This window comes from Bombus pascuorum, chromosome 8 (genome assembly GCF_905332965.1).
Source record: "Bombus pascuorum chromosome 8, iyBomPasc1.1, whole genome shotgun sequence".
NCBI lineage: Eukaryota > Metazoa > Arthropoda > Insecta > Hymenoptera > Apidae > Bombus > Bombus pascuorum.
This window is the reverse complement of record NC_083495.1, coordinates 9,976,277-10,004,229: the sequence shown is the minus strand read 5'-3', so window position 1 is coordinate 10,004,229 and position 27,953 is coordinate 9,976,277. Positions and strand designations below refer to the sequence as shown.

Below are 27,953 nucleotides of genomic sequence, written 5' to 3'. Positions count from 1 at the left end.
AATATTAGTTTTGTCTTTCGATTTTAACCAAAACATATTAAAACCGTAACATAATATTGTATATATATTACACGCACAATTATATATTGATATAAATATAAAATGTTCTACTAAATATTTGTATATTTGTCTTTAACAATTTATTTGATACATTTATATTTCAATTATGGCCATTGACGTGTTTAAAAAAAAATTATATATTTATTAAATGTGCATTTTCTTTTGTCCAACATATATTATAGTAACTTAATATGGATAACATATATATATATATATATATATATATATATTTGTGTGTGTGTATATATATATATATATTTATTTATTATTTATATTTCCTTAGAGTTTATTTATCGCTCGATATATTGCAGAAGTTATTACATATCTTTATAGGCAAAACTATAAACGGTCGTGTTTATCTTTCCAACACCTCAAGTAATTCATATAATAATCGCATTTATTTCATGATTATATTTGAATCGAATAAACTTTCTACAGTTAAGAGATAAGACGAGGATTTTCTACTGTATGGAACTGAAAAATTGTTCTGTAGTAAAGTCAACTTTATACAACAATTTCTTTTTAACTTGAACATGGATGTATCACATTGGTAATAAAATTCACGTATAGGTTGTTAATGTATCTTCCATAACAAAAGTGGAAGGTAAGATATCAAATTTCATATTTGTTCCTCTCTTAAATACTGTACAAAATATAAATTTCTCAAAGTATACGATAAACACCATAAAGTGAATATGGTGACGATCGTCGTATCCATAAATTATTCGTTTTCGTAAATTATCTAATTCTCTCAATACATTATGGTTGCTTTTTTTTTCATCTATATTGAGATTTACGAGGTACACACAACCACATACACACGCATACAAACACTTTTCAGAGTAACCACATGTAAACGTCATAGAGCACAAGTTCGCGATACAGTAACAATTTCTCTTTTTTCTACCGCAGTCTTATTCAACTTGATTATAAGGAGATAGAATCACAATTGACTTATGATCTGAAAAGCGTTACATTCTCTTCCTTTCATTTTTTACCGATTGATATGAATATACACAACCGTTAAATGCACTGGGGTCACTGGGGACTCAATTAATGTTATCCCACGTAAGGAACGTCTTCGTTGAGTTTCTTTCTTTTTTAAAGTACTCGTCTTCTATCGTAAGATAATGTATAAAGACTAACGATGGTCCAAATGGCTAACCTAAATACTTCCTAAGTCTATATTGCTCGTATTCTAATACGAAGCTATAATTGCTAAGTACTTAGAAACGTATTAAATATAGTCGATGACCATTTTCATATTATCACGAGAATATCACGGCGTGTTTCAAAAATCATTCTGCCTGACTTCTTTCTATCTTTCGTAATGGATAAACGCAGTTATAATAACAATATTTTCTCAATAAGTTGCTGAAATTTGAAGTTAACAATCAAGCATGGTATGCTGCGTTTTAATAAATCTCTAATGAATGTAAGTTGATCTTTTATTCGACCGTAACCGATTTCGCCAAATTTCTCGGACAATCGACGTTACATCCGCGAAGAACTGCGATGTGGAAAGATAACAATTGTAGTGGAATGACTGCAAGGATTGCTTGGAGACAATCCACTGTTTTGGGTACTTCGAGAATTCTATCAGCGAACATTTTCGTTTCTTCATCACCCTCCTCACAGATAAGGATCGGTTTCCCATCTCTGGCCGTAACCTGTTGTAAGGCGTTTATGCATTTCTGAAAAGTAATTGTGAAATATTACGTTCGGAATTTTTTATGTTAGGTAATCGTGAGGAAAGAGAAAGTTTACGAATTCTACTTACAACATAAACTGGATCCCTCATGACGATCATTATCACAGGCATTGAATCATCAACGAGCGCTAGTGGACCATGTTTCAATTCACCTGCCATGATACCTTCGCTATGCATATATGTCAATTCTTTAACTTTCTATAAACAGGAGAGAAATAAATTTATTCAAATAGAATAAATATAATAAAAAGAATTAAGAAATAACTTAAAAAATATAATATCTAAAGCATGAACAACGTACCAGAGCTCCCTCCATACACGTAGCAAAGTTATATCCTCTACCCATGATCAGCAAAGATTTATGTTGGAACAAAGATTTGGCTAATTCTTTAACCTTTTCATCAAGTTGGAGAACTTGACGAATGAGATTATCCAAATTTTTCAATCCTTCGATGATCTATTGGATAAACAGGTTTGCATATTGCAACATACAGTTTAAAATGTATAACGAAGTTGATTAAGAAATTAATAATACCTCTTGACGCCTACTACCAAGGGAGATTCTGTCTTCGCTCATAACTAAAGCAAACATTACAAGAGAAATGAACTGGGAAGTGTAAGCCTTGGTGCTAGCAACACCAATCTCAGGACCTGCGTTTATATGAACACCACAGTGTGATTCACGACAGATACTACTGCCTACCGTGTTGGTAATACCAACAATCAGAGCTCCACGTCCTTTGCAATAACGCAAAGCCATTAACGTGTCTGCTGTTTCACCTATGAAACAAGCAATAATTAGTGAATGACATTTCATATACATAAATCAATAAAAAATTAGTTATATCTTACCAGACTGTGAGATAAAGAAACAAACGTCATCTCTAAACACTGGTGTATTCCTGTCTAAGAAATCAGAAGCCAATTCAACCATAACTGGTAGTTCAGTTAATTCTTCTAAAAGTTGTCTGGTAGCAATAGCAGAATGGTAGCTTGTTCCACAACCAATGAGCATAAGACGTCTACACCTCTTAATCTCAGGAATGTAATCCTAGTACAGGATTCGTTAGATTAATATCGACTATCAACGAGAGATTACAGAAAGCTTAAATTGCTAAGAATTTACCTTGATGCCTCCCAACGTAACGGAGTTGTCTCTGAAGTTCAGACGTCCTCTCATGGTGTTCACCACCGACTCAGGTTGCTCAAAAATTTCTTTCTGCATGAAATATTCATAGTTACCCTTCATGATCTCTTGGATTTCCATCTTTAAGGTAGTAATTTCTCTTGCATGGGGATCGTCCATACATCGACGGAGTCGATGGATGCTGAGAGCACCTTCTTTCACTGCGGCTACGTCATCATCCTAATATCGCAGAAAGTTGAAACCATTGAGTTATAAAATATATATTAATTAGTAAGTAAATAATAGGATAAAATGTTCACCTCCAAAAATATAACACGATTTGTATGTTCGATCACAGCACTGGCGTCAGATGCGAAGAAATATTCGACTTCTTTGTCCTCCAAGGGTTGAAATTTGGAAGTACTTTCACTGCGTGGTATAACCGGAAGTTCAGTACGACCATGTGGACGATGATCTATCAAAAGGTATAAATTAATATTTTTTCGCCATTGAAACATATTAATAGATAATTATCCGTTATTCTTATTATATATACATCTTATATATTCACGAATCCAATATGATACATGTCATCTTTGATTAGCCTGACTAATGGTATCATACGGAATTCGAGTTGAATGGACCTCAACTTAAAATTAGAATTACACATTTATATACAAAACTTGAATAAGACGCGTGGCTGATACACCAAAAATAGCACGACGCAATCGGAACGATTAAAAGAAGGTTAAGAAATATCAACGATTATAGTTGCCCCGTGCCATTTTCCTGTTTTTATAAGCCCCACACCAAGTTAGCCGGAAAGATGATAAGTAATACGTATAAATCAATCCCTGTTAACAACAACGCCATTAATTATTCCTGTATACCTCTAATCAACGGACGACATTGAGCAAATATGTATACGTTCGTAGAACGACGATAACAAGAGTGGCTTAACTTATAACATGACCATGACGATTGTAATAATAAAGCGATTGGAAAAGTACAATTGTTAACGTGTATACAACGCAACCGTATTAAAATATGACGACTGGCATTAAACAACTCCCGCATGACGATGGATTCGATAAACAATTAGAAAGGAATTATTTAATTAAAGGATATCCTTAGAGGAGAAAAATCACCTGTTTAATAAACAGTTTTATAAAAAGAAGAAAAAGAAGATTTGTTTGGATTGTGTTAGATATACTGTATTATATATTCTACCCTGTCTGCAACTGCTGTGTTTCCATGTACTGAAAGAAATGCGCATATGCTTATACGTACTGAAAAGCGAAGTAAGGCATGTGCCGTTTCTTTAAATTCCACAACATACAAGCGTGTTGCGATTCGATCCCAGGCGGTTTCGTGCTTGTCAAACACGTAGCGTAATTTTTTCTTTTTTTCTTTTTTTTCTGAAGCGTGAATATGGATGAATCAACGGCAAGCAGAAGGAAATAGAGACATATATATGACTGTAAAAGTATTACCTTGAGTGGGCGCTTCACCTTCTGCTCAAATTTGGATGCGGGGGTGACGAAAAAGAAAACAAAACAATTAGCAAACAAGTAATGCAGTAACAATAGCAATACAAAATATAGTGACGAACGTGGAAAAAATAAGAAAACATGATGCACGCGCTGGATATATTGGTTCCATGATTGATTCGTTTACGAAATCTAGCTTTTCTAGGAAATTTAGGAGAAAATGTTCAAAATATAATATTTTCTGTTGTTTCTTCTTTTTTTTTTTTTAAATAAGTTCTATTAAAAAGTGTTTGAGACAATGTACTGGACATCTTCTCCCAAATTTTTCTACGGAATCGAACATGTGTGTATAATCACAAAGCTACGAATGCATAAGCTTCTGTCGAGTAGATATTTGAAATGAAAATAAATTTGATTTGAATGAATTTGACCATATTATCTTGTTGGTTCGCTATGCTTCAAAGCGATTCAAAGAATGATTAATACGGTACAGATGTTTCATGGTGTTTCTCTGTAGTCGAGTAATATTGTGTACAAACATAATTGAGCGAATAAGAAAAAGCCAATGTATATTATTTTTGTTAGAAAGAAAGAACGAAATATCGATTGTAGAAGATTCTTTATTAAAAAGTAAATTCAATTTATAAGAATCATAGCATGTAAAATAATGTCGCGAGAAGATTTATAAAACAAATATGAGAAATAAAAAGCAAAATTAGTTCGCATGCATTTCTCAAACAATGGACCTTTTGCGAGATCATTTAAAATTATTAATTATATTTGAGACAATAAGATATACTTAAAGAACTGTTAGATTGAAATAAAATAAAAGGTCCGAAGTTGAGAGTGAAATAAGATAAGTGTAGAGTAGTGTAGAGTAGTGTATATACCTTTGTTTACGCATGGAGATTCATCTGTTGAGACGAAAAGTTGAAGAACATAACCATTGGTGTTCATGCAAAAGAAACATCATATAGTATCTATGTAAAACTTCATCACCGAGAAAGTATACATGCAGATGACTGTCTCATCGATGTTCAAGGGAACAAATAACAAATATAACTTTAATAAACAAATATTAACAACACTATTTAACAAAACAACATGCTATCTAAACATGCTTAAATGTAACAAAATATTAAATATAATGAAACGCCGATTATCCGAAAATTTATCGATTACATAAATACAAAATACTCCACGTATTTATAATTCTATAGAACTTATTCTATCGTATTGTAGTAGCATAATGTAAACAATTATTATACAAAAACGATCATATTAAAAGGTATTAACTTTAACTGCTATATTTACATCGATATCGTAATGATTTAATACATATACTATGTATACCATCAAAATACTTATTTTAGAGAAACACACTTTTCACGTTATGATTTCCATGGATTCTTTCATGCAATGAACATACAGAAAGTGCGAAAATTTGATAATCAGAGTAAATCTATATATTAATTCGGATAATCGACGACTTACTGTACTATTCAGAAATAAAACATTGATTGCTCGATTACAAGCAGCTACCAAACTAAATCAAATATCCAACGCCATGTTAAATACTTCTTAAAAGATACTTTCAGCGTAAACAAGATACTCTGACGTTAGTATCATTTGTATGTTAATCATTGTTATTGAACAACACTCTTTGTCCGACATAAATCTACTTCAATAGAGCACTACGTTATTGAAAACACTGAAGAGAAACATAGAAAAAGGATGACGATGTAATGATGCGTCTTAGTATGTTGCTTTGAAATACGCGTTAATTACTTTAAAAAATAGACAAGCTATAGATTGAAGACACATGCTATTAATATACCTTAGGTTTAGTCCGTACACTTGACACGTGAAAAGACTATAGAGAGCTTTATTTCATTACTCTGAGAATATTTCCAGCGCAATTATTATAACCATATAGCAATCTCCTTGCCAGGAGAAAGAAAGGGTGATTATCATCTAATAATTAAGGGAAAAACTCTGCTTCGCCTTCTCCTTGGAAATGATAAATCAACAAGCGTATCTATCAACAACGTATATATTTCCACCGCTCATACCAACGCTATCGACAGCACTTTAAATCGAGTAGCTCTCGGCGCCCGAGCGACCAAAAATAGCCTTGTGATCTCTTCTAAGATTTACCAAATCTCTGTATACCTTTCTCCGTAACACGCTAATACCTCAATTAAAACGCGTGTCAATCTTTGTGTCCGTTCACGTTCGTCGGCTTACCTTTTCCGTACAGGATGGGCACGTGATCGGTGGCCAATCTCGTTTTTGTCTTAATACCCACGAGCAGCGGCGATCCTCTTCTCGTCGCCACACATTCACCGGGGAAATATTTGCTCTTGAAGCACAACGCAAACGCACCTTCCTACAATTTCAATTTTTGCTCTTCTTAATTATGTAAATACATAATATACGTGTTACTTGAAAATTAAAAAAAAATTTAATTCTTTCCCTATCTTATCGCGAAAATTATTATTAATATTATTACCGATAATGACATTATTACTGCTAATACGAAGCGATAAAATTTACTGTTGTTCAAACAATCTTGATTCGCAGACTGTCCGTCAGTTGTCGTAGAGAATACCTACCAATTGTTGAACAACCTGCTCGACTAGCTCGCGAAACGAGTAACCCGGATGTTGTACCCAGAGATGGTGGATCAGCTTGGCGATTACTTCCGTGTCGGTTTCACTCTCGAAGCTGTAGCCTCTTTGGTGAAGCAACGTCTTCACTTCCTTGTAATTTGTCACGATACCTTTAGAAAGAACGTAACTTTGGAATGAAACAGGAACAATTTCTCATATAATTAGACTTAGATAATGAACGTTCGTCCAAATTATAATTATACAAGTAATAGTATGTTATAAGTACAACTGCGAAAGAAATAAAATCTACAATAAGTAGCAATCTGCTTCGACGTATAAATATTATATGGAATAATAATACAATTTTCAATTTCCTATAAACACGTGGAAATTTCCGCAGTCCACTGATAACCATTAATTGTAAATATCAGATAATATTTATACCATTGTGCACCACAACGAAAGCATGTTCGACATCGGACCTTTGAGGATGCGAGTTCACTTCAGATGGGACACCATGAGTCGCCCAACGAGTGTGTGCGATACCCACGTGGCTGTAAATCTTCGACTCGAAGTCGATATTGGTACCTGTAGAAAAATAATGAATTTTAGAAACTGATCTTATTCGAAATAATTTCATCGTTATACTTACCTCAACAAATGTTTGTCATCCATTATGTTAAGCTATGTCATTATAATGTAAGTGGAAAGTGGAAAGTAGTATCGTATATACTTACGATAAAAAATCTCTTCCTCGAGCGCCTTGACCTTTCCCTGCTTTTTAATAATCGAGATATCCTTGCCATCGGCGCTATCAAGGGCGACACCTGAAAGCAAATAAAACACGTATCGAGAAAGAGTTTCTTTACTGGAATTTTTAGTAGCTTTCTATTCCCAGAAACAGAAAGTTTACGGCGAATTTGAAATTAGGCCTCCTGACGTTTTTTTTCCTCGATAAGGTATCGCTTTTGCAAGAAGAGATTTTCAAGAATACGATCGATGATTCATTCATACCTGCCGAATCATAGCCTCGATATTCCAGCCTCTTTAATCCACCAACCAACAGCTCGAGGATCTCCTTCCTGCTCTTCGGCGTCAGATAATTGAGATACGCAAAGATTCCTGTACAAAAAGCAAATACATAACATTTATTCTTCTACGTATATAAGATAAAAGTTCAATGTATTAGAAAATAATTCGTATTATTGCGGATTATAATTAAATGCTTTTGATTGCAATGCTTGCAATTATAATATAATGCTGAGCTTTTTATCAGCGTTTCGATACCTCCGATCATGTTGCCAGACTACTAGACTTCGGGATTAGTAAGTGAAATGAATTACTCAACAACTACGTAACATTTTAAATAGACGGTTAATCAGCCTTTCCATTGGTTCTCTTACCATTCTCTCAGAGAAAGAGAACGATAGAACTACGATACGTTCGACGATACAGCATTTTTCTAAACCTCTCGACATTTTCCCGCGACGCGTTCACCGCTCGAAGGTCACCACAGCGATAAAACGCGGAAACGATTCGATTTATTAACCAGTTCGTTCTCTTCGTGAAAAACTACTACTCCACCGTGTGTATATTCAATGAACTCTCAATATAGTTCAAACTGAAATTCACGTCGATGGAATTCGTTAAATACCAACTCCCACGCTCGCAATGGTCGCAACGCAAGAAGCGAAATAGAAATGTAGCTAAATCGTAAGAAATTTTCATCACAATGTTTCTTTTTCTTTTCCAGAATTACAGACGTACAATTCAAGATAAGGAATCGATCTTATATTCGAAATTATTAGAACGTAGACGAAACAATCGGTTACTCCACTTTCTACCATCTTCTATTTCAGCTACTCGAAATAGATTTTCCAATTAATCAGGAAAAGAGCAAATATAACAAAGACCGCATTCTTTCCTGCTTTTTCAACGCTTTATAATACGGTTAGTCGAGCAATATCATCAGAAACTTTCGAATCGGTTCAAAATTCCGAATACCCCGCCTCGAAGGAGCCCGTGTATCGATACAAGAGAGGTCCGTGTTCGAGGTCCCTGGCGAGGCATTGCAAAAATGCAAAAAGTCGTCGCCCGTGAACACGAACGTACACACGGAGAAGTGGCGTGCAAGTGGGAACAGGTATAATTCGAGATACACGCTTATAGGTGAAAGGGAAAGCTCACGTATACGTGAGACCGGATGAAATGGTCGTTAGAACGTCGCGTTTGGTTCTCCAATGCCAGAGAACGCCATTTCTCTGGTTCGTGCATCCTGTGCTTTTTCTGAAACACGTGAATCGAATAACGCGAGTCGATTCTCTCTGACTGATAACCGCGCTAACATTGTAGTAACGTTACGACATATGGCTAATTGTACGACCATCCCAGACGGATTTAGAATAAATGGATTATATTTAAGGACTGGTTCAGGATCGTAATGTCACGTGAAATTTATCAGAATTGAACTCTGGAAAATTTCCAAAGATATTATGGAAAATCTATATAAGAAGAAGTAGATAGCGATGATTAGGTTAATCCTTTCTGTACCACGCGTCATACGCGTGCGATGCGTTTTCTACAGAGCCCAGTATCGCGTATGTATGACGCATATCGTGTTTCAATTTTCTTTATGATGAATGCACGATATCTTATTTATTTTCATTCGAGATACTCAACGAATATACATTTCTACATACCATAGATGACGACAAAGTGTCGCTGGTCTGGCATTGTAACACATTGTTTTTGGTTATTTTGTTTTAGGTATTATTGCGCGTACGGTTGTTTAGAAAACATAGGATATCGGATTTTGTGCAGGTAGCTACACGACCGAAATCAGATACCATAACACGATACTCGCAAATCGCTCGGAAGCTCGAAAAGAAAAAAGACGTAAACGTAGATGTTCTCGTCCTCGTTTATTCCGTTGTGGAAAGTCGTATATTAACATATATATGTAACAAAACACACGAGTAGTTCGAAACAAGAAACTGTCTCTACTCGCAACCCAACGTCCCATATTCGTATCTGACGCATTCCAAAAGCCGCTTGGATCGTCTACTTAGCGTTCTTTATTGTTATATATGTCAAACTGTATGTCGTATTGCGTAAAATGTGGAGAATTTGAAGTTTTGGTCTGGCAACAACTTCGATAGCAAGTATTCTTTTTAGAACGATTGGATGACTGTATTGCAAGTTCATCAAAGTTCAATACAATTTTTAATTTAAATTTTTACCTTGAATAGATAATCGTGACAACATTGTATAGTGTTACATTAAACGATACACGATCCGCGATTCGATCGTTCCATATGCAACCCTATCGGTTGCGCGCTGTCTTAGCGCGGGAATTTAAGAGTATGTATCGTGTTTGAAACGGCGCGGTCGTCCTCGATTTAGAAAGCCATCGTGGCATGATCGACGCGTTAATCGTTTTTCACGGTTCAATTTCACGTAATGGTAGTTGGAATTTGTAGTTTCTTCTAAACGCACAAAAATTAATTCTTTGCGGTCTAAGGCATTCCACGCTTTACCAATTCCAACCAACTATTTCGTATATGATTTAAACCACTTTCAAACGCTGTTCGAAAATATTTTTATTAATAATACGTATCTATCGACTAATAATATAACAAAATAATTATTTATATAAAATATTATATTATTATATTATAAAATATTTCATTGATATGTTGTGATTGACGGATGAACATGTAGGGTTGGCGTGAGACCCGAATTAATCGATCGCTGTATCTTTCTTTAGTTCGTTAATGGAAACGATTAAGTTTTATTAAAGAATAAAGAACACGTTAATATGATAAAATATATTGTAACAAGAGAGCAGACATTGCCTATGTTTATAATTAAAAATTTTCGAAAAAGTAATTGTTCCAGGTATTTTGTTCTTATCGATCCACATCGATTGTTGCAGCAAATTTTCTTTATTGGAATCGATAGAAACCGATGACCGCGGACTTTACGACCTCCGACAACGATAATCGCGAAACGAACTACGTTGAAATCCTGTGGAAATCGCGGCTGTGATAAAGTTTACGAGAAGTAGTAAATGTCCTGAACCTTACACTTCGCCATCATGTAGTTAATTTAACGATCGTCCCGTTCCGCCTTTGAAAATAAACAATTCTGTCAGACGTAATCGACCATATTTAACATAGTTCAACGTTTGAAATCTAACGATAACAATAAAAATATCGATAATTGGGTATCTTCATCACGTCGAGGTAATACAGAGAATCACGGCAATTTAAAATAAAAGGAGAAACGCGAGATACACTTTATAATGCCAAAGCTACACTCTGCTATAATACTTTGATCAAGTCGGATATAAAAGATATACGCCATGATAGGAGGATCACAGAGTAAAATAGCGAAAATATCGAAGAATGTTTAACACCCATTGACACGTCTTATTTCACTCGCAGTAGATTTACCAGCGTCAGCCTCACAGAAAATGAATATTTAATAAAAGAAAGATTAAAAGATTACGGATGTAGAAGATGAAAAAAATTATTAAGGATAATTATTTGAATTACCGCCCATCACCAGCGAGAGAAGTAACGACCAGAATCGACGTAAAGTAAGAAAGAAAGTCACCGGTCGGAGTAACTGTCACCGTTGAGGAACTTACGAAAAGCGAAACAATCGCGAGCGTATAGTACATCGGCGAGTAGACGTAACTTGATTTTGTGTAGAGTTGACAATAGACGATCGAGTGATCGATCACGATTAGATTGCGTTCTGCAATCGTCGATAAGCGAACTTCCTGATAGAAACATCCTAGCGGAGCTTTGTACAATAAAAAACGAAGAATAGAAAGGAAAAATTATAACAGTAAAAAGATTACGAAGTTTTATGCCTTTGCAAAAGGTATAGTGGAAAGGAAAAAATATTTTTTATCGAGATAACCTTGATCCTGTTAATCTCGCAAGGCCTAATCCTCTTCGCTAATCAACATGCCATGCAGTTTACTTAAAATTTCACTAAACTCCAAAGATAATATTTACGACGAAAAGTAATTACTGCTTCTACATTTTTTTATATCATTATCGTGTAATATATCATGTCTTGTTGCTGTTAGGATAAGAAAAATAATCGCCGGACGGAAGTTATTCCGATTTTTAATCATTTGCTGCGTTTAATCTTCTGATAAAAGATTGATAACGATGAGCATTATAGGTTTAGCCTCACTCGACTCTGTTCTCGAGCACTTACTTCCACGTATTCGCCACATTTCTTTCTCCTTTTCCGTTTTTAACTTACAAAGACGTACAATGAAAGACGTTACATTTTACAACACACCTTATCTGATATAAAATTTTATAACGACGATAACTTCAACAAATCTTCTCATCCACACGTAATACACGTCCTTCCTCAAACGATTTTGGGTTACTGTCAGTTGGAAAACTCCTTAATCGGAATGCACTTCGTGTTCACGAAGGAAATCGAGCGACTGGAATATGAACGAATAATCGGAATAGCCGATCTTCTCCGACCTACTGACACAAAACGATTCGGATGGCCCAGGAAATCAATGAAAGGTCGCTTGGTAGTCGTACTAACGGTATGTAGAAGCGATTCTAATTCGATCTTCTTGATTTCCATAGACCTTGAACCATCTGTAATCCCTTGACACATGATATAGCTGATTCTTTCCTAGGATACTTCTTCAATTGCAACCGCAATTGGAACGTAGCTATTTTATTGTCGTTTGATTTTGTTTCGACGATCTGAATAGAGATCTGTTCGACAAATCATCGATCATATAACTCGAGTGGTTTGCATTTTTTCGCGTAGAATATATGGGGAAATTTCTATTTGAATTCTATTTTCGAATTTACGTAAATATCGTTTGTAATGACAAGCGAAACGTTTTGTTCATGCAACTGTGGAAGACTTAAAAATGGAAAATTATTTAAGATGCGTGTAACAGGCAAAGATATAGAAACTGTTCAAAGTATACCTATATTACAATACTTAGAGAGTGAAACAAATAACGAAACTGTGAATGTACATAAATATCTGTAGTTTAATAACCAGTGATAAGATGATTTCAACCTCCTGTAATAAAAATTCATTAAACGAAGAAACATATCCCTCGAATTAAATCGATCTGTATTATTGTTCCTCGACTAATCTCGCAATGTGTGAATTGTGCATCTTTTCGATGGTTATAGGGTGTCGATAAGTAGAAAAGTGTTCGTAGCTTCTTGCGATGAAAATCTATAGATAAAGAGAAACATGGCATCGAAATAATGCCGATGCACTTAAGCCTGGGAGATAAACGACGAACGAAAAGGCAATTTATAGGCAATTTGTTCGCCAGGCGAGTCGAATGAAATAGCGGATAAACGGGTGAAAGGGAAACCAACGTGATTCTAAGTAGAAAGAGGAACCATAAACGAATTCCTACCTGTGGGGATAAACGGGTTATTTTCGTCGTGAGTCGAACAAAATTTCTGCTCTTAGAATTCCGTGGACGTAAACAAAAATCAGGTTCTGGCTTGTAGCGAGGCCACGCGTTTGAATTTTCGTGAGGAAGGTAAAGGTAAACTGGTGTCGCCTGGAGAAAGGATTCGCCAAGTCCTGCGTAAGTACTCGAGGATACGGAGAAACTTGATCGCTGCTACTCGCTGAAAGTTACGAATCTTTCCATTTGAAAAGCGTTTCCATTTTATCGCTACAAAAAGGCCTAAATTATCTGGATAAATTTGGACTTTGTCATACTAGAGAGCAATCATCGTGCGTATCGTATATTATGATTATGATAATATGCCTATACGTGACTATAAATTATCAGTAGGTTTCCAAAATCCCTGACGCATCTATAGATGATCTATCGATGAAATAATTTCGTCATTATGTGAAATATAAGAGTAATAAAAAAGAAGGTTTATGGTTCTGATAGAATATGTTAATGATCGATAATCGGGACAGTCGTGTCTTGAAAACGAAAGTACCGGTCCTTCGTTGGAGATCGTTTTGTAATAAAACTTCGGCCTTGATTTACGCAGGTTTATTACATCTTTACGTTAAATACACGTCCAAAATATATCAAAAATTAACTCAGATTAAAACAAAATTCTATGAACAAATTGCAGTTTGAAAACAATATTCAGTTACGAAACTGGCCTTTGTAATCGTCCAACTACTATGTACGAGAATTGTCTCTAATCAGTATAATTCGTCATTCCTGTTTACAAATTCGATAATTTGACTAAATTTGCATATTGTAATTGCACAAATCGACGAAAGTATTTATATCTTGGATCGATAATGTACATATATTTGTGACACTGGGTAAGCGTGCCACATCAAATTTAATAACTTTTTATCTTTCTAATTAGTTTTTCTCCGTTATAGTATATAGTAGTACGTAGTTACTATACATGTTTATATATCATAGAATATGTTTTTTAACGTATTGTAAAAATATGTAAATAAGATATGTGATTGCTTTAGAAAAAAGTGAAATTTTTGAAAAATTGATGGAGAGTAAATTTTTTTCTCTGATATTGCATTTGCTTCGTCGAACAGTACAACTAAGAAATTTGTCAAGTAACTAAGAAATTGTTCCACATGTTCGCAAATAACGAATTTATTTAGATATTCCGCTATTTTTTATTTTATAGCCTCATATGATACGAATGAAAAAGAAAAAGAGATTTCAAAAATGAAATAACAACAATGAAACGACCGATACTTTTATCGGAATTACAGATTAATTCATACGCGCAGAATCGATTGTGCATCGTAGAGCAGTGCGTTGTAGTTAATTAAAGCAATTCACCTTATCCTATATGTCGCAATGCCTACATTTGCCAATTGCTTACTGTCGTATAGAAAATGTAGCAAAGTCTTAGTGACTATGTTGTCAATTGAAGATTATCAGGTTCGTCCATTAAATAGCGACCAATTAAGAAGGTTTCTCGAATTTTCTTAAACGTGACTGACGAGTCTGACTGTACCAATAGATCGTTCGTATTGCGAGTGTCGTAGATTCTACGACATGGAAATTAACTTAGAATAGAACTAAATTGAGTCAAAGACAAAAGAACAAATATTCCGTTTTATGAACGGAATAATTTATGCAAACAATCGCGAATGTTTTGAAAATCCTGCTACATCTACGTCAAGTAGTCACTCTGAATTAAACATTAGTTCGACCTGCCGTTTAATTGTGAGGGAAATTGTGGTTCTTTGAAAAAAGCCACGTATCCAATAAGAAAAACGCAGCATAGCATGCAAGATCTTAAGTCGTTTGTCTTGGAGCAAATGGAAGATTCTCAGGTACTTATATCAGATGTAATAATATTTTCAAAACATTCACGACTGCCCACACGAATTATTCCATCCGCAACACGGAATATTTGTTCTCTTTCCCTCGCCTCAATTTAGCCCTATTCTAAGTTTATTTGCATGTCGGAAAATCTACGACTTAACTGAAGCTAAGTCTACGCTGATATACAATAGTCCGCAGACACGTGTCGCAACCAATCAGTATCCGTGCAATTTCTTGCAAATCCGCGCAAGGAGAGATGCGATTTGCTGCGGCACGTTTCCTGTCGACGACCATCTGCCAGCGTAAACTTAGTAGTAGAATAGAAACGATTTATTCGGACAGTCAGACTCGTCAGTTGCGCTTAAGAAAATTCACGAAATCTTAATTAGTCTCGGGCAATGATCATTGAACAGACGATGCGGATAATCTTCAATCGGCAAATGTAAGCGATTAAGACATTGTCTTACGTAACTACTTTGCGTTGCCTTACGATGCACAATTAATTCTGCACGTACGAATTAATCGTGATATTAAATAATTAAGAAACTGTGATCACGATGAAAATATCGGTAGTTTCGTTAAGTTCTTCAAGTCTGTTTTTCCTCTATACGATACCAGGTTCATATATATATATATATAGGTACATATACGTGTCTGTGCCATACACACGAGGCCACGTCTAAATGTCACGTGTAACTGTCCTGTAAAACGCTGCACCCTCTCACGCCAGCGTCAGGTTCGCGACGAGGGAACTTTCACTCGTCGTTGGTCGCGGGCACGTCGACACTCCGGTGTCAGTATCGATAACCACATTCGATTAGACTCTATTGTACGACCACGGGTGTCGACGAAACGCAGCGTTATAAGGATACACGGCACGCCATGCAAACGTGGACCACATTATTCCGGTAAACTTTCAATGAACTTTGAGAAGCGTGAGTTACGGGCTCGCACTGAGTCACGTTGTCTCGTTGCAACACTCCATGGACAGTCTTATTACCCGCTAGAACGTAATGCGGCGTCTATATGCTTCCGTAATTTGGTGGAATGCAGTTTTGAAACAGGCATTTGGTAATCACAGCGAGGATTATAAAGGAAGGAAATAAATAGCGATCATTAGTTTCAGTTAGTTGGATTTCTGTAGTAAAGAAAGCATTTTTTTAGGGAAACGTTATTAGATTTGGAGATTCTGCAAATTGTAGGAATTGTAGCAATTTGTAAGTTTGAATAAGATTGCGCAATTTTGTAAGATTACGATAAGGAGGATAAAGTTTGGTAGTCTTCACGCAGTGGTTTGTAATTTTAGGATCCAGATGAAATTTTGCAAACTTTGCGATCCGTAGATTCAGTCTTAACAAATTTTCAAAGATCGATATCGTGGAAACTCTATGCGAAACAATGTGAAAGCAACTCGGAATAATTGTTGTTACTCGTTTCGTTTGGAAGAATATTTTTGGAAAAACTGGATGACCTAATTTGAAGATTATTATCTTATAGTTTTCACAGAATAATATTAGAGGTCTTGGTCGAATCTTGTATAGTTCCGTAATTTGCAAATTTTATTATATTCAAAACCAGGTTCTATATATTAAAAATATTAATCTTTCATACTCCATTACTCAAACTCAAACTCCCAGCGCCTACACGCGTCTCCAACAAAGTAGTTGATGGTAATCTGTGACCGGCGATTTCGCAATTCCATAATCGAGAAGAGTCTTTCTCCTTCTGCCACAACTCTCTCGACACTCCTCTCGTTTCTCGCAATCTTAACACGACGATTCGAAGAAAGTTAATTCCTAAATGTAATTACCAAACGAGTCAACCTTTCGAAAAATCTCGATGTTGCAATTCTCTTGGCAAAGATCTCCTGATGACTATTGAATAATTTTAGAGAAATAGAATCTCGTTTCAGTTACGTCACAAGTTGTCTTTCTAAATTTTTGTACTACCAAAGAACGCTGATGTTTTTACATATTTGACAAAAATAACCAGTCAATAAATATACATCGAAAAGAAGATTGGGAAAGTTGTATCAACGATTTCCTAAGTTCTATGTTAAACTTTATTTCATTCAAAACTAAATTCCTTTTATAAATTGAAAAAAAAGATCAGCACATACCTGTAGATTGAAGAAAAAATTGGAAAAGTTTATTAGAAATTTTATTTAATTCGAAACCAAATCAAATTTAATCAAGTTGAAAGTTGAGTATTCGACACTATGTATTATACTAAATTATACCAAAGCATCCAGGTAAAAAATATGTTAATTTTTCTCAGTGATTGCAGGATATTAAGCGTCAGACGTAAACAGTGAGGTCGTTGACCAGTCACGATCGTGGCTCGATCGTTCGAAGGAAAAGTGGAAATGGAGGTACGTATCTGGGAAACGCGTTCGTGCCTGGAGAACAATATTGGTTGGCACTGTCCACAAAACGTACAACTTGGTTAAAGCTAGACAAAGGCAACATCGGTCTAGAAATTTATCTAAAAGCTGTAGTCAAAGTTAAAAGGCGTCTGCCGTGTTTCTATCGGTGTGTCGAGCTGGCTGCTTAATTAAATCGAAGCTTTGTAATTAATTCGATCTACGAAGCGTTCGACGAACCTGCAAACACTAAAGACACGCTGCGAGAGTGTAAATGTTCATCGACTCTATATCGTTTTCAAATAAGAATACTGTTTGAATAATAGCACGAAGAATTGAGAATATTAAAAAAAAATGACAGGACTCTATCAATAGACGACGTGGCAGTGATATCATAATTAGAAAATTTGTTCTATCATAATTTCATATCACAATTATCACAATTATCATAATTTGCAACAAAGTCAACAGCTTTGTCGTATGTCCAGTAAAATTGTAAATCAGCCGAAAAGAAATAGGTAAAATGCAACATTGACTCTCAATGAATTAATTAATTTCGGTTAATTTATGATGTCTTTAACGAAGAAGGAGTGTTACGAGCGTATTGAATTCTTTCCTTCGATTCGATTACCGAAAGGGACTAACTTTCGCCGCGACACGTGAACGATTAAAGAAAAAGAAACAACATATTACACGGTAGAAGAGTGACGCAAAAATCTTTCGTAATCGCATCCTGCCTTTCGATGATTTTTCGTCGCGTCACAATGTAGAACCTGCGACTTTTCGATAAGGCGGCTCTTAAAACTCGGAGAAATTCCAATGTTATAACCGTTTCCATTAAAATACAAAACTCGTTACTGGTAAATTGCTACGATCAGCATACGTAAACAATTGCATCAAATATTCATGTATAAGATAAGAAGTAATAAAAAGCTTAAAAAAATGGCACCGATTTTTAAAAAACTGCGAAGGAAGATTTTTAAAGAACTTATTTTTTTTAACCTTGGACCATTCTAAGCAATTTGTTCTTTTCCTTTTCTCAATTTCTGTAATCTTTGTACTTTTAAATTACTCAGCTACCGTGGTAGCTACGTATTTCTTTGAGGCAAATTTATAGAAGGAAGATAATTAAACAATGATATACCCAAGGCTGTCACGAAGAAAAAATATGAACCGTTAATTTCCCCTCGCGCAGGTGAATGCCAATGGAATGCAGATTCTCGAAACGCTTATCTCTGGAACCACCAAAATCCATCTATTTGTTCGCTGATATTAAAATACTAAAATTAAAAATTAAAATACTAAAATATATACATATTATATATAATACTCTATTTTCTTTTATTTTAGTCTTTTTTAGACTATCACTTTATCATGTGTGATAACGATTACTGTGTATCACTGTTAGATTTCAGCGTATTATAACTATATTCGTACAACATTTGTATTTAATGACGTTATCTTTCACTTCTTCTTATCGAAATAAAAATTTTGAACCGACCCGCGGCCTTGTGATCGGCCCTCATGCAAATCCAATAGATTTTGACGATCAATAAAAAATATACTATTTTGTGCAAATATTAGATCCGATAGATCGCGCCTAGTTTTTTTAAAAGTCTTTCGTTAAAATAATCAATTTTCGTCGTAAATTTAATAAATGTACACCTGACATAATTATTTGTTGATATTCATACATCAAAAGTACGATTAATAGTATAATTCTAGCATAATGTGAAATTAGCTGTCAGTATGGAAAAATTATAATTTCTCATTTTGTAAAAATTTGCTTGAAAGCAGCGAAACGGTTAGGAACAAAATTCTACGCTCCGTTTGTCGCTTTCTTTAATTCCGGAAATGGGAAATTCGAAACGCGCGAAAGATCCCGCGTTGCTACTCCAATACATCATGTGCTTGATATTAGCGTACTAACAAGCCTCGATTTACCGATGAGCAAACATTAGGTCTTTTAAATACTCATCCTTCGTCTTTAACCGACACGGCGATGTTTCGATCAGCAAACGCGAATATTAGATGTGCCAGATGTTGAGTCAACTAATATTGCAGAAGAAACACGTCGGTGGCGCGTTTACACAGACAGAAACGTTACTCTGCACTCAAATGACCTGTCAACTAGACTTTTCAACCGGGCTTATGTAGATGTACACTTTCACCGTGGAAACATTTCGATCGAACGATCTATCGATCGAATTATGGTAGAAAAAAAACGTCAAATAGAAAGCATAGTTCTACTCACCGCACATGTTGTTTCTGTCGTTGAATACCCGCCACGTAAGTTAATAGGATTAAACGTAAAGTGGAAAGCGATCAGAATGTCACTTGCTAACTTCGTATTGCTCTGAGTTACTGTGAACCACAGTCTGAGCCACACTACAGTGTGCTCCTGCCTCTTATGACATGAGATTTCGTATAGGTATGGGATACAATCACAATTATATCCGGCTCGTACGTGTATGCAACGCTATTGGGCCAAACCATTGACAGTGAACGCATCATCTGCACGCTGACGTATATGATTGTATACAGTAGTGTACAGTAGTATACGACAGTACAACACAGCTTTGGAAACTTCAGTAGAGAGGGCAAAACTCTTACGAGCTAGAAAATGTTTCTCAAGCAAGGCGCTTCAATCAAATTGTTAGGCTTCGACGTGCAGCGCGACTTGTGTCTGCAATCTACAACACGACCGCGTGTACAGCAGGACTCTTCTCTATTATGTAAATCTACGTTTATTTAAACAAAATTCTTCTGCACTATATGAAATACTGTATATTTACTTTAAATAAATTAAATTATGTTATGAAAAGTAGTTTAGTTTACATTCTTTATCTTTAGTGGTAAGGATGGTGAAGGTGGCGTTATGTGTAAAGTTTAACAAATCGATCCCAGCGCTATGGCTAGCGGCTGATTTGTAAAGCACACCTCCGGATCTAAAAACGTTACTCCTACCACTGGAGTTTCCAGATCTGTGCATACAACCGTAATGTCGTATCGCAACTAAGGATTTCGACACGTTGACAATAACACGAAAACTTGTGATTTTTTCAAACAATACATGCGACAAACTTTATACGAATGTATATAATGTAGGAACGTGTATTAGGAATGAGATAATATCGGTGAAAACTATTAATTAAACTAATATCTCAAAACAGACACTCGGAGAATCACTCAAGAATCATGAATGAACGAACTGTCAGAATCGCCTTTTCCATTTAGCTTCGTATCTTTTATTATAAAAATGATAACATAAATTTCGTAGATTAAACACACGTTCGATGCGTTGTAAGAATGAATGAAGCACTGAAATGTTTGGAATCGACCCTTGTTGACTTAATTCTTATCCACACTGCAGACTGCAATAATACGCAACATAGAGTGCGCTAGCTATCGGTAACTGTACCTATCGATAATTTAGATAACACACATCTAAATTTTTTTAATTTTTAATTTTAAATATTACTAAGTACACCATCGATCTTGATATATGTGATAAGATATCAAAAATGCATGATTAAATATGAGAAAGTATATCTGCTACCATGTAAGACGTTGTCCACACAATTATTTACGAGTTATTCGATGATAGTATTTGATTGGGCATTTCTGTTCGCGCCATATGATTTAACAGGACTAGACAAGTACATAATAATCGGAGTATTGTGCCAAATTATGCTGACAATAATAATTGTTAATAGAAAGTCCACCTATATATTCACTGATTCGCACAGTTTTGTTACAAGTAGTATTTCATTGTATCAGAGTGTGACTATTTCTTTTTGAATTAAATAATTGTTGATCGGTACATTTTGTGATATCTGCGTCTTATTATCTCAAACACCTTTGGCAGGTTTCTTTCAATTCAGGTATATATAATAGGAAAAAAATAATTTTGAAAAAATGTTACGTTACATAACGTACAATGAAAAAATAGATTTCCACGGTAAGGTAATACTTTGGAAAGTCAAGCGAATTTCCATATTAATCTCGAGTGTGATTCAATGGACAAAGATTAAAACTTTATTAACATATTACTGAATACGTCAAGAAGAGTTTAAAACAATTGAAAATTAGTGACATCCGTCATTCTATCATAATTATTAGATTCGAGATATGGGAAAACTATAATGAAGTCGTAAACATGTTTGCATTAGGTACAACAATGGTATTGGTGGAAATATTACGTGAATGTAACGTATCACATATCCTTTAAGCGAAAATAAATGTAAAAAGGTGTTTATGTCGATTCTGAAAATATATTAATTGTTTCGTAATATAAAGGGCGGACTTTCTTTAACTGGAAATCGTAACGATTTCGAGATAACTGTCAAACATGACTTTTTAAATATGAAAGTAACGCTACGAATGAAGAAAATTGCACTTAATATCAGAGAAAGTAAGAATACAATTATAAATGTTTACACCTTTCAAATATTATGTTCTTTATGCATGAGTAAAAAATTTCAAGCGAGTATTTTACAGACAACCTTATAACCTTTTGACACATCATGGCAAATCCAGGTGACTCTATTATATGTGGCGGTTTTTCATTTTATAATAATTTTGATTCAGCCAATTTAGCGAAAGTTGAACTAGTAAAAGTACCAGAGACTTTTGAAAAGGGTAAACTACCATCTTCTGCAGTGACCTACATTCATGTACGATGTGCATTAACATATAATTGATAATTTCATGTTTAATTGTTTAATCTTTAGATGCATGTGAAACAGAGAATAAATCATGCAGAAGCTCAAATTCAGAAGATGCTACAGATTATGAGTTTAACTTATGGACAAAACATGATTGTCATGGAACACAATATCAAAACAACAACAGAACATGGTTTTACTTTGGCGTTAAAGCTAGTACTCCGGGAGTTTATATAAAATTCAATATAATTAATTTGAATAAACAAGTTAAAATGTTCAGTCAAGGAATGTGTCCGGTTTTTAAAGTTGTACCTGGTCATCTGCATTGGGAAAGGATCCGCGATAAACCTACCTACACTGTAAATTTTAAATAGTCTAAATATAGTAATTCTTCTTTATCTTTCCAAGCTCCTATATAAATTTACAATATTTCAGTTGGATCAAAAAGGAAGTGATTTTACATTGTCATTTGTTTACTTTGCTCCTGAAAATCCAAAAGCCATAACATATTTTGCATTCACTTATCCTTTTTCTTACACCGATCTACAAAATTATTTAAGAAGAGTCGAAGCAAGAATATTAAAGAGAAATATAACATCTGCAGATGATGTTTATTATCATAGAGAATGTGCAATAAAATCTTTAGAGGGACGGAGAATGGATCTAATAACAATAAGCTCATTTCATAACATATCAACGGAGAGAGAAGATAGACTGAATAATATGTTTCCTGAAAAAACTGAAGAAAGACCTTTTAAATTTTGGGATAAAAAAGTATATAGCTTATTTAAAACTCTACATAAAAGTTACAAAATTATAATTACAGATATATAAAAGAAGTATTTTTATACTAAAATTCTTATGTATATATATATATAGGTAATTTTTATTAGTGCGAGAGTCCATCCAGGAGAAACACCATCTAGTTTTGTTTTTAATGGTTTCCTTAATTTTCTGGTAAATCGCGAGGATAACATTGCAATTAATCTTCGTCGTCTTTATGTGTTCAAATTGATACCAATGCTCAACCCTGATGGTGTAGTTAGAGGTCATTATCGAATGGATACTAGAGGAATAAATCTCAATCGAGTCTATCTCAATCCTTCTTTAAAAGATCATCCAACAATATATGCTGCAAGAAATTTGATAAGGTAAAATAGCAATGATGCATCTCAATATTATGATGGAGAAATTAATGAAAATGGAACTATTGTTAAGGTATTATCATCATACGTATCAGCTGCCAAAAGAGGACGAGATTTCAAATATGTGTATAGGAAACGGTGAAAATACGTTAACTGTTATTGATTCTTCTTGTGCAATTGCAAATATAGTACGCGATACAACGACGAGATTACTCCAGCAGGTAACAAAAAAATACAATTTTCCGTGTATACAAATATTAACACATACTAATTCGTATATAAAGAAACTAAGTATTAACCAACTGTTTTAACAATAGGTAACACTTATGTCTTTAGACGAAAAGCGTAAAGATCAACCGGAAATTTTTCAGGAATGTGCATCACCAAAAACAGATTCGGATGACATACCTCAGGGTACGATATTTAGAATTGAATTATTGAACGTGATCAGAAAAATTCTTTTATTTATTTATTCACGTTATGTGAAGGTGGTGGAGAAGGCCTGTGTAATAAAGCAGAAGAAAGTAATAATACTGTAGAACTTAAATCTGATAAAAAGACTTATACAGCTATTGGTATAGGACAATTACCCAAAGAAGACTCTGGATTATATTTATATATTGATCTACATGGTCATGCTTCGAAAAAGGGAGTTTTCATGTATGGCAACTACTTTGATAACGCAGAGGACACAATAATGTGTATGCTCTTACCAAAATTGATGTCCATTAACAATCCAAATTTTCATTTTACTTCGTGCAATTTTACAGAAAGAAATATGTATATTATGTACGTCTTATTATTATTGTTATGATCAATGTCATGTTAACTTTTACATCCCATGTAAACAATTTATTTTTAGAGATAAGAGAGACGGTATGTCAAGGGAAGGATCAGGTCGAGTAGCTGTATATAAACTCACTGGGCTGATACGTAGTTATACTCTTGAGTGTAACTATAATTCTGGACGTTTAGTAAATTCAATACCTTCAAGAATTCGTGATGGTGTGAACAAAACCGTAACACATATGTTTGTTCCACCAAAGTATACTCCAGCAGTTTTCGAAGCGGTGACATGTTTTGCTATTATATACTTAGAATCTTTTTGTAAGTAATTAGATGACAAATAATCGTCCGGCTATGTTCACAGGTTGGAGCAGCATTAGGTCCTTCAATTCTTGACCTAACAAATAATAATCCTAACAGTCGACTGCCAAATAGCCAATACCGTTCTTTAAGAGGTGTAAAGTCTTATTTAAAATTAGCATATGTGAACAATGTTTCCTCGCCAAACGGCAAATCTCTACATAAGGTAAATTTTGATGTAAATAATGAGAGTGAATTTTCAGCTGTTAATATACGACAGTGTGTACTCTCTTAATTCATAATACCATTAACTTGATATGCTTTCATATACATTTTAATATCAAGACACATTAGTGCCTAAATAAACTGCACATCCTGTTACTCGTTAAAAATGTGGGAGAGAGATTTTATATACATATAAATTGTATATTATCTTAATTCAATAGTGCGAAATTATGAACTTTTTCTTGTAGAAAAATTCTGTCCTTATTTTATATTGCAATATTGTAAATGAGAAATTTTAGGAAAGTAATGTATTAGGTATTTAATATATTTTAAATATGCGACTAATATAAATCTTGTAAAATTTTTATTATGTTGAACTAATGGGTCTTCCAATCTAATACAGATGTATGCATGACAATAATATTTGGTATACTTTTATATAAAGGTTTATGGAAAAACCGTTTCTCTATCCTTTTTTTAGACTTATATAATTTAATTACAAAGTGTGTACAAAATGCAATTTTGTACAGTTCTGAAGTTGCGTTCATTATATTAACAAATACATATTCTGTACATACATTGTTTTTACCGCTTAATAGTGTTTCTATGATGCAATGTTTAGTATATGAAATTTTTAAGACTGTACTATTTTTTATTCTTTTATATTAGAACCAAATGATGGAATATAAAGTATTTGATGTTAATGCTTATATTTTTAACAGAAAAATATATTCTTTTTTTATTTTCTTTAGACAATTTTTGATGCACTATGCTTCTGGTGACAATAGATAAGTGCACTTACACTAATACTACATGCACTTGTGAATTATTTTGTGGATGCGAGTAGTAGTAAGAAATACACACATGTGTGATTAATGATATCTATTTCTTTAGCAAAAAAGCAGAACGTAGTGATTTAGATGATTCAACTATAAATCTCCGGCTGATGGAGTCTTTTTAAAAAAAGATGTGCAGATTTTTAAACTAGAATTTAGTATCTCGTAATTAATAAAATGAATGACAATAATTGTAAATGTCTTTTGTAATAAATTTGTTGTTTATTGCTCATACAATTTAAAATGACAAAATTATAAAATTAATTGTTTTATGTACTTCCTTGCTTTTAAAAGAAAAGATACAAAGTACATGTGTCTGTTAAGAAAACTAGTATGAATGTGTGTTGTACTGTCACATAAAATTACTATTAAAGATAAATATATGTATTGTATATATTCTCATACATAGCATGATATATATATATATATATAAGAATCGTGTTACATATTTATACATATATATAAATCAAGCTACCATGCTTAAGAAGCATAAGAGAACTTATATACTACTTATTGTCATACTTCTCATTACTTGAATGTAAGTGTTGTTACTGATCAAAAGGAGTGTTATGTATAAATTCATGTATACAAGTTTTATAATGTATCCTATTCTACACATATGTGTACACACACATGAATACATATACATGTCCTATTGTTTTAATAAATCTACAGTATTTTTAGCAATAATTTATTTACTTTATTTTTATTTTACTCCTAGTAATCTCCTTAGTCCCAGTACTGTATTAATTGTCATACAATTTATATGTTTCTAATACATTAAACATTTTGTCCATAAACTATTATGTGAATTAGGTTTGCAACCATAAATCAAATGAAAATGTTGAATGAACTGTTGTTGAATCCATTATTGTACAAGAAATGCTATTCTGTCTTTCCTTACTTTAATATAATCAGGAATGGTGGGGCAAAAGATTGTAGGAAAGTAAGAACAAATCAATCTCTCTCTCACAAGTTATTTAGTATATAATGTTTCTTATATTGTATTTATTTTCTTATTTGCGCTTTTATTCACAGGACGATAATAATATTATACCCTCAGATTCTTATAATTTAAAAGACATTGAATCTCAAATAAGTAACTCTTCCGTTGGGTTAAAGAACTCGATGAAGAGTGAAACGAGTTTCGTAAAAAAACCATGCATCATTCGTCGTACTACGTCTCTTTATACCGCAGTAAAAAGAATAAAAAACAATAAAAAAGTTCGACAAACTGTAACTCGTAGGCCGCTAAAAAATCAATGCGTTAATGATATCGAGAGCAGTTCGAAAATCCCTGTAATCGGACCAAAAAGTATTGTAAAGTCATTTTTAAAAACTTCAGAGAATCGCTTGAAAAGTTCATGTTTTGGATGTATCAACGATTCTTCAGAAATAAGAGATATTCAATATGCGAATAAAAAATTAATAGCGACAAACAAATTCTCCAAGATGGCGTTGTCTTCCGAAGAAACAGCAATTGTAAAACACGGAGTGAAAAGATTAAAAATTGTTTCTATGAAAATGAATAAAGGGAAACCGGAAGTTGGTGAGTCATCTAACAACGTTCCGGAAACGATAAAATCGCCATCGAAAACGTTGCTTTTGTCCAACAAGCAAAACGTAAGAGGAACTACAAAAGCAATGAAGAAATGTTGTCATAAAATGGAATAAAACAAATCGAAGTCTTCCAAGCAGAAAAAATCAATAGAGGTAGTATAGTAATTGAAAACTTATTGAGTAACGAAAATGCAAACAGAATTCTAAATTAGCCCGTAAAGCATAATGCCGTAGAAAATTAGTGCTTTAGCGATCTGTTGCAGCTTTATAAATTTTGTTAGATAACGTAAAAACGTAAAAAATATATATAAGTTATATTTATATGTTGAATCTGGAAATTACGTAAATTATTTAATTAGTAGCCGCAAGGAAAAATAATAAATGATTTATTATGTTGTTGAAGAAAAGTAGAGATATATTTATTTTCTTTTTATTTTTTCAAACAGAAAATTTAAAGATGTTATGTTTGTATTACATAAAATAATGTAAAATAATTTCGTGAAAACATCTCAATCTAATACGATTTCATAATTTCATGTAATTCAATTTAAAATTACAGTACTGTATACTATTCTATAGTACCTCCCACTGTGAATGCGTACGTATATAAATTTTAGGATGATATATTATTTATGTAAAGACAAAACGATAGAAATATAATAAACACTAATATGTAATACCGAATTATCCTCAGTAACATTTTTAACATGTTTTAAACATTGGATATAAAAAGATATTAAGATTCACAAATCGATTATAGATCACATC

The 27,953-nt window shown here is 33.8% G+C and overlaps 2 protein-coding genes across 9 annotated transcripts; one reads left to right on the top strand and one right to left on the bottom strand.

Moving 5' to 3' along the window:
* Positions 1–105: 105 nt before the first annotated feature.
* Positions 106–20,359, bottom strand: LOC132909762 (glutamine--fructose-6-phosphate aminotransferase [isomerizing] 2-like). 5 transcript variants are annotated; one of them, XM_060964798.1, is made up of 15 exons: positions 11,651–11,813; positions 8,014–8,121; positions 7,737–7,826; positions 7,444–7,587; positions 7,003–7,169; positions 6,635–6,776; positions 5,278–5,301; positions 4,391–4,411; positions 3,218–3,372; positions 2,898–3,137; positions 2,624–2,822; positions 2,307–2,551; positions 2,073–2,228; positions 1,841–1,969; positions 106–1,754 (listed from the first exon to the last, which is right to left on the bottom strand). In XM_060964798.1, exons 1-15 carry the CDS (start codon positions 11,796–11,798, stop codon positions 1,509–1,511), a joined length of 2,214 nt encoding a protein of 737 aa, XP_060820781.1. In that variant the 5' UTR covers positions 11,799–11,813; the 3' UTR covers positions 106–1,508. The 5 variants fall into 5 exon arrangements, with proteins under 5 accessions (XP_060820781.1, XP_060820784.1, XP_060820785.1 ...); XM_060964801.1 differs by lacking the exon at positions 11,651–11,813 and adding an exon at positions 19,921–20,359 and having other exon boundaries at positions 7,444–7,826; XM_060964802.1 differs by lacking the exon at positions 11,651–11,813 and adding an exon at positions 12,322–12,340 and having other exon boundaries at positions 7,444–7,826.
* A 936-nt stretch (positions 20,360–21,295) lies between these two features.
* LOC132909757 (cytosolic carboxypeptidase-like protein 5) lies at positions 21,296–27,909 on the top strand. 4 transcript variants are annotated; one of them, XM_060964783.1, is made up of 11 exons: positions 21,296–22,080; positions 22,167–22,307; positions 22,400–22,692; positions 22,769–23,107; positions 23,213–23,484; positions 23,552–23,699; positions 23,850–23,892; positions 23,967–24,267; positions 24,341–24,548; positions 24,629–24,790; positions 26,664–27,909. In XM_060964783.1, the coding sequence occupies exons 2-11, from the start codon at positions 22,193–22,195 to the stop codon at positions 27,297–27,299; spliced, it is 2,517 nt and encodes an 838-aa protein (XP_060820766.1). In that variant the 5' UTR covers positions 21,296–22,080; positions 22,167–22,192; the 3' UTR covers positions 27,300–27,909. The 4 variants fall into 4 exon arrangements, with proteins under 4 accessions (XP_060820766.1, XP_060820765.1, XP_060820767.1 ...); XM_060964782.1 differs by having other exon boundaries at positions 21,297–22,080; positions 23,796–23,892; positions 26,664–27,908; XM_060964784.1 differs by lacking the exon at positions 26,664–27,909 and adding an exon at positions 25,542–26,315 and having other exon boundaries at positions 21,298–22,080; positions 23,796–23,892.
* The last annotated feature ends 44 nt before the right edge of the window (positions 27,910–27,953 follow it).

Bases quoted from the DNA above. Each gene is read 5' to 3' on its own strand.
- LOC132909762 (XM_060964798.1), bottom strand. From the start codon at position 11,798: ATGTTTCTATCAGGAAGTTCGCTTATCGACGATTGCAGAACGCAATCT. The intron at 7,170-7,443 runs GTATAAATATTA...TTCTTTCTAAAG, and splicing joins TTTCGTTGTGGTGCACAATG to GTATCGTGACAAATTACAAG. The intron at 1,755-1,840 runs GTAAGTAGAATT...ATTACTTTTCAG, and splicing joins TGAGGGATCCAGTTTATGTT to AAATGCATAAACGCCTTACA.
- LOC132909757 (XM_060964782.1), top strand. From the start codon at position 22,193: ATGGCAAATCCAGGTGACTCTATTATATGTGGCGGTTTTTCATTTTAT. The intron at 23,108-23,212 runs GTATATAGCTTA...ATATATATATAG, and splicing joins TTAAATTTTGGGATAAAAAA to GTAATTTTTATTAGTGCGAG. The intron at 23,485-23,551 runs GTAAAATAGCAA...ACTATTGTTAAG, and splicing joins GCTGCAAGAAATTTGATAAG to GTATTATCATCATACGTATC.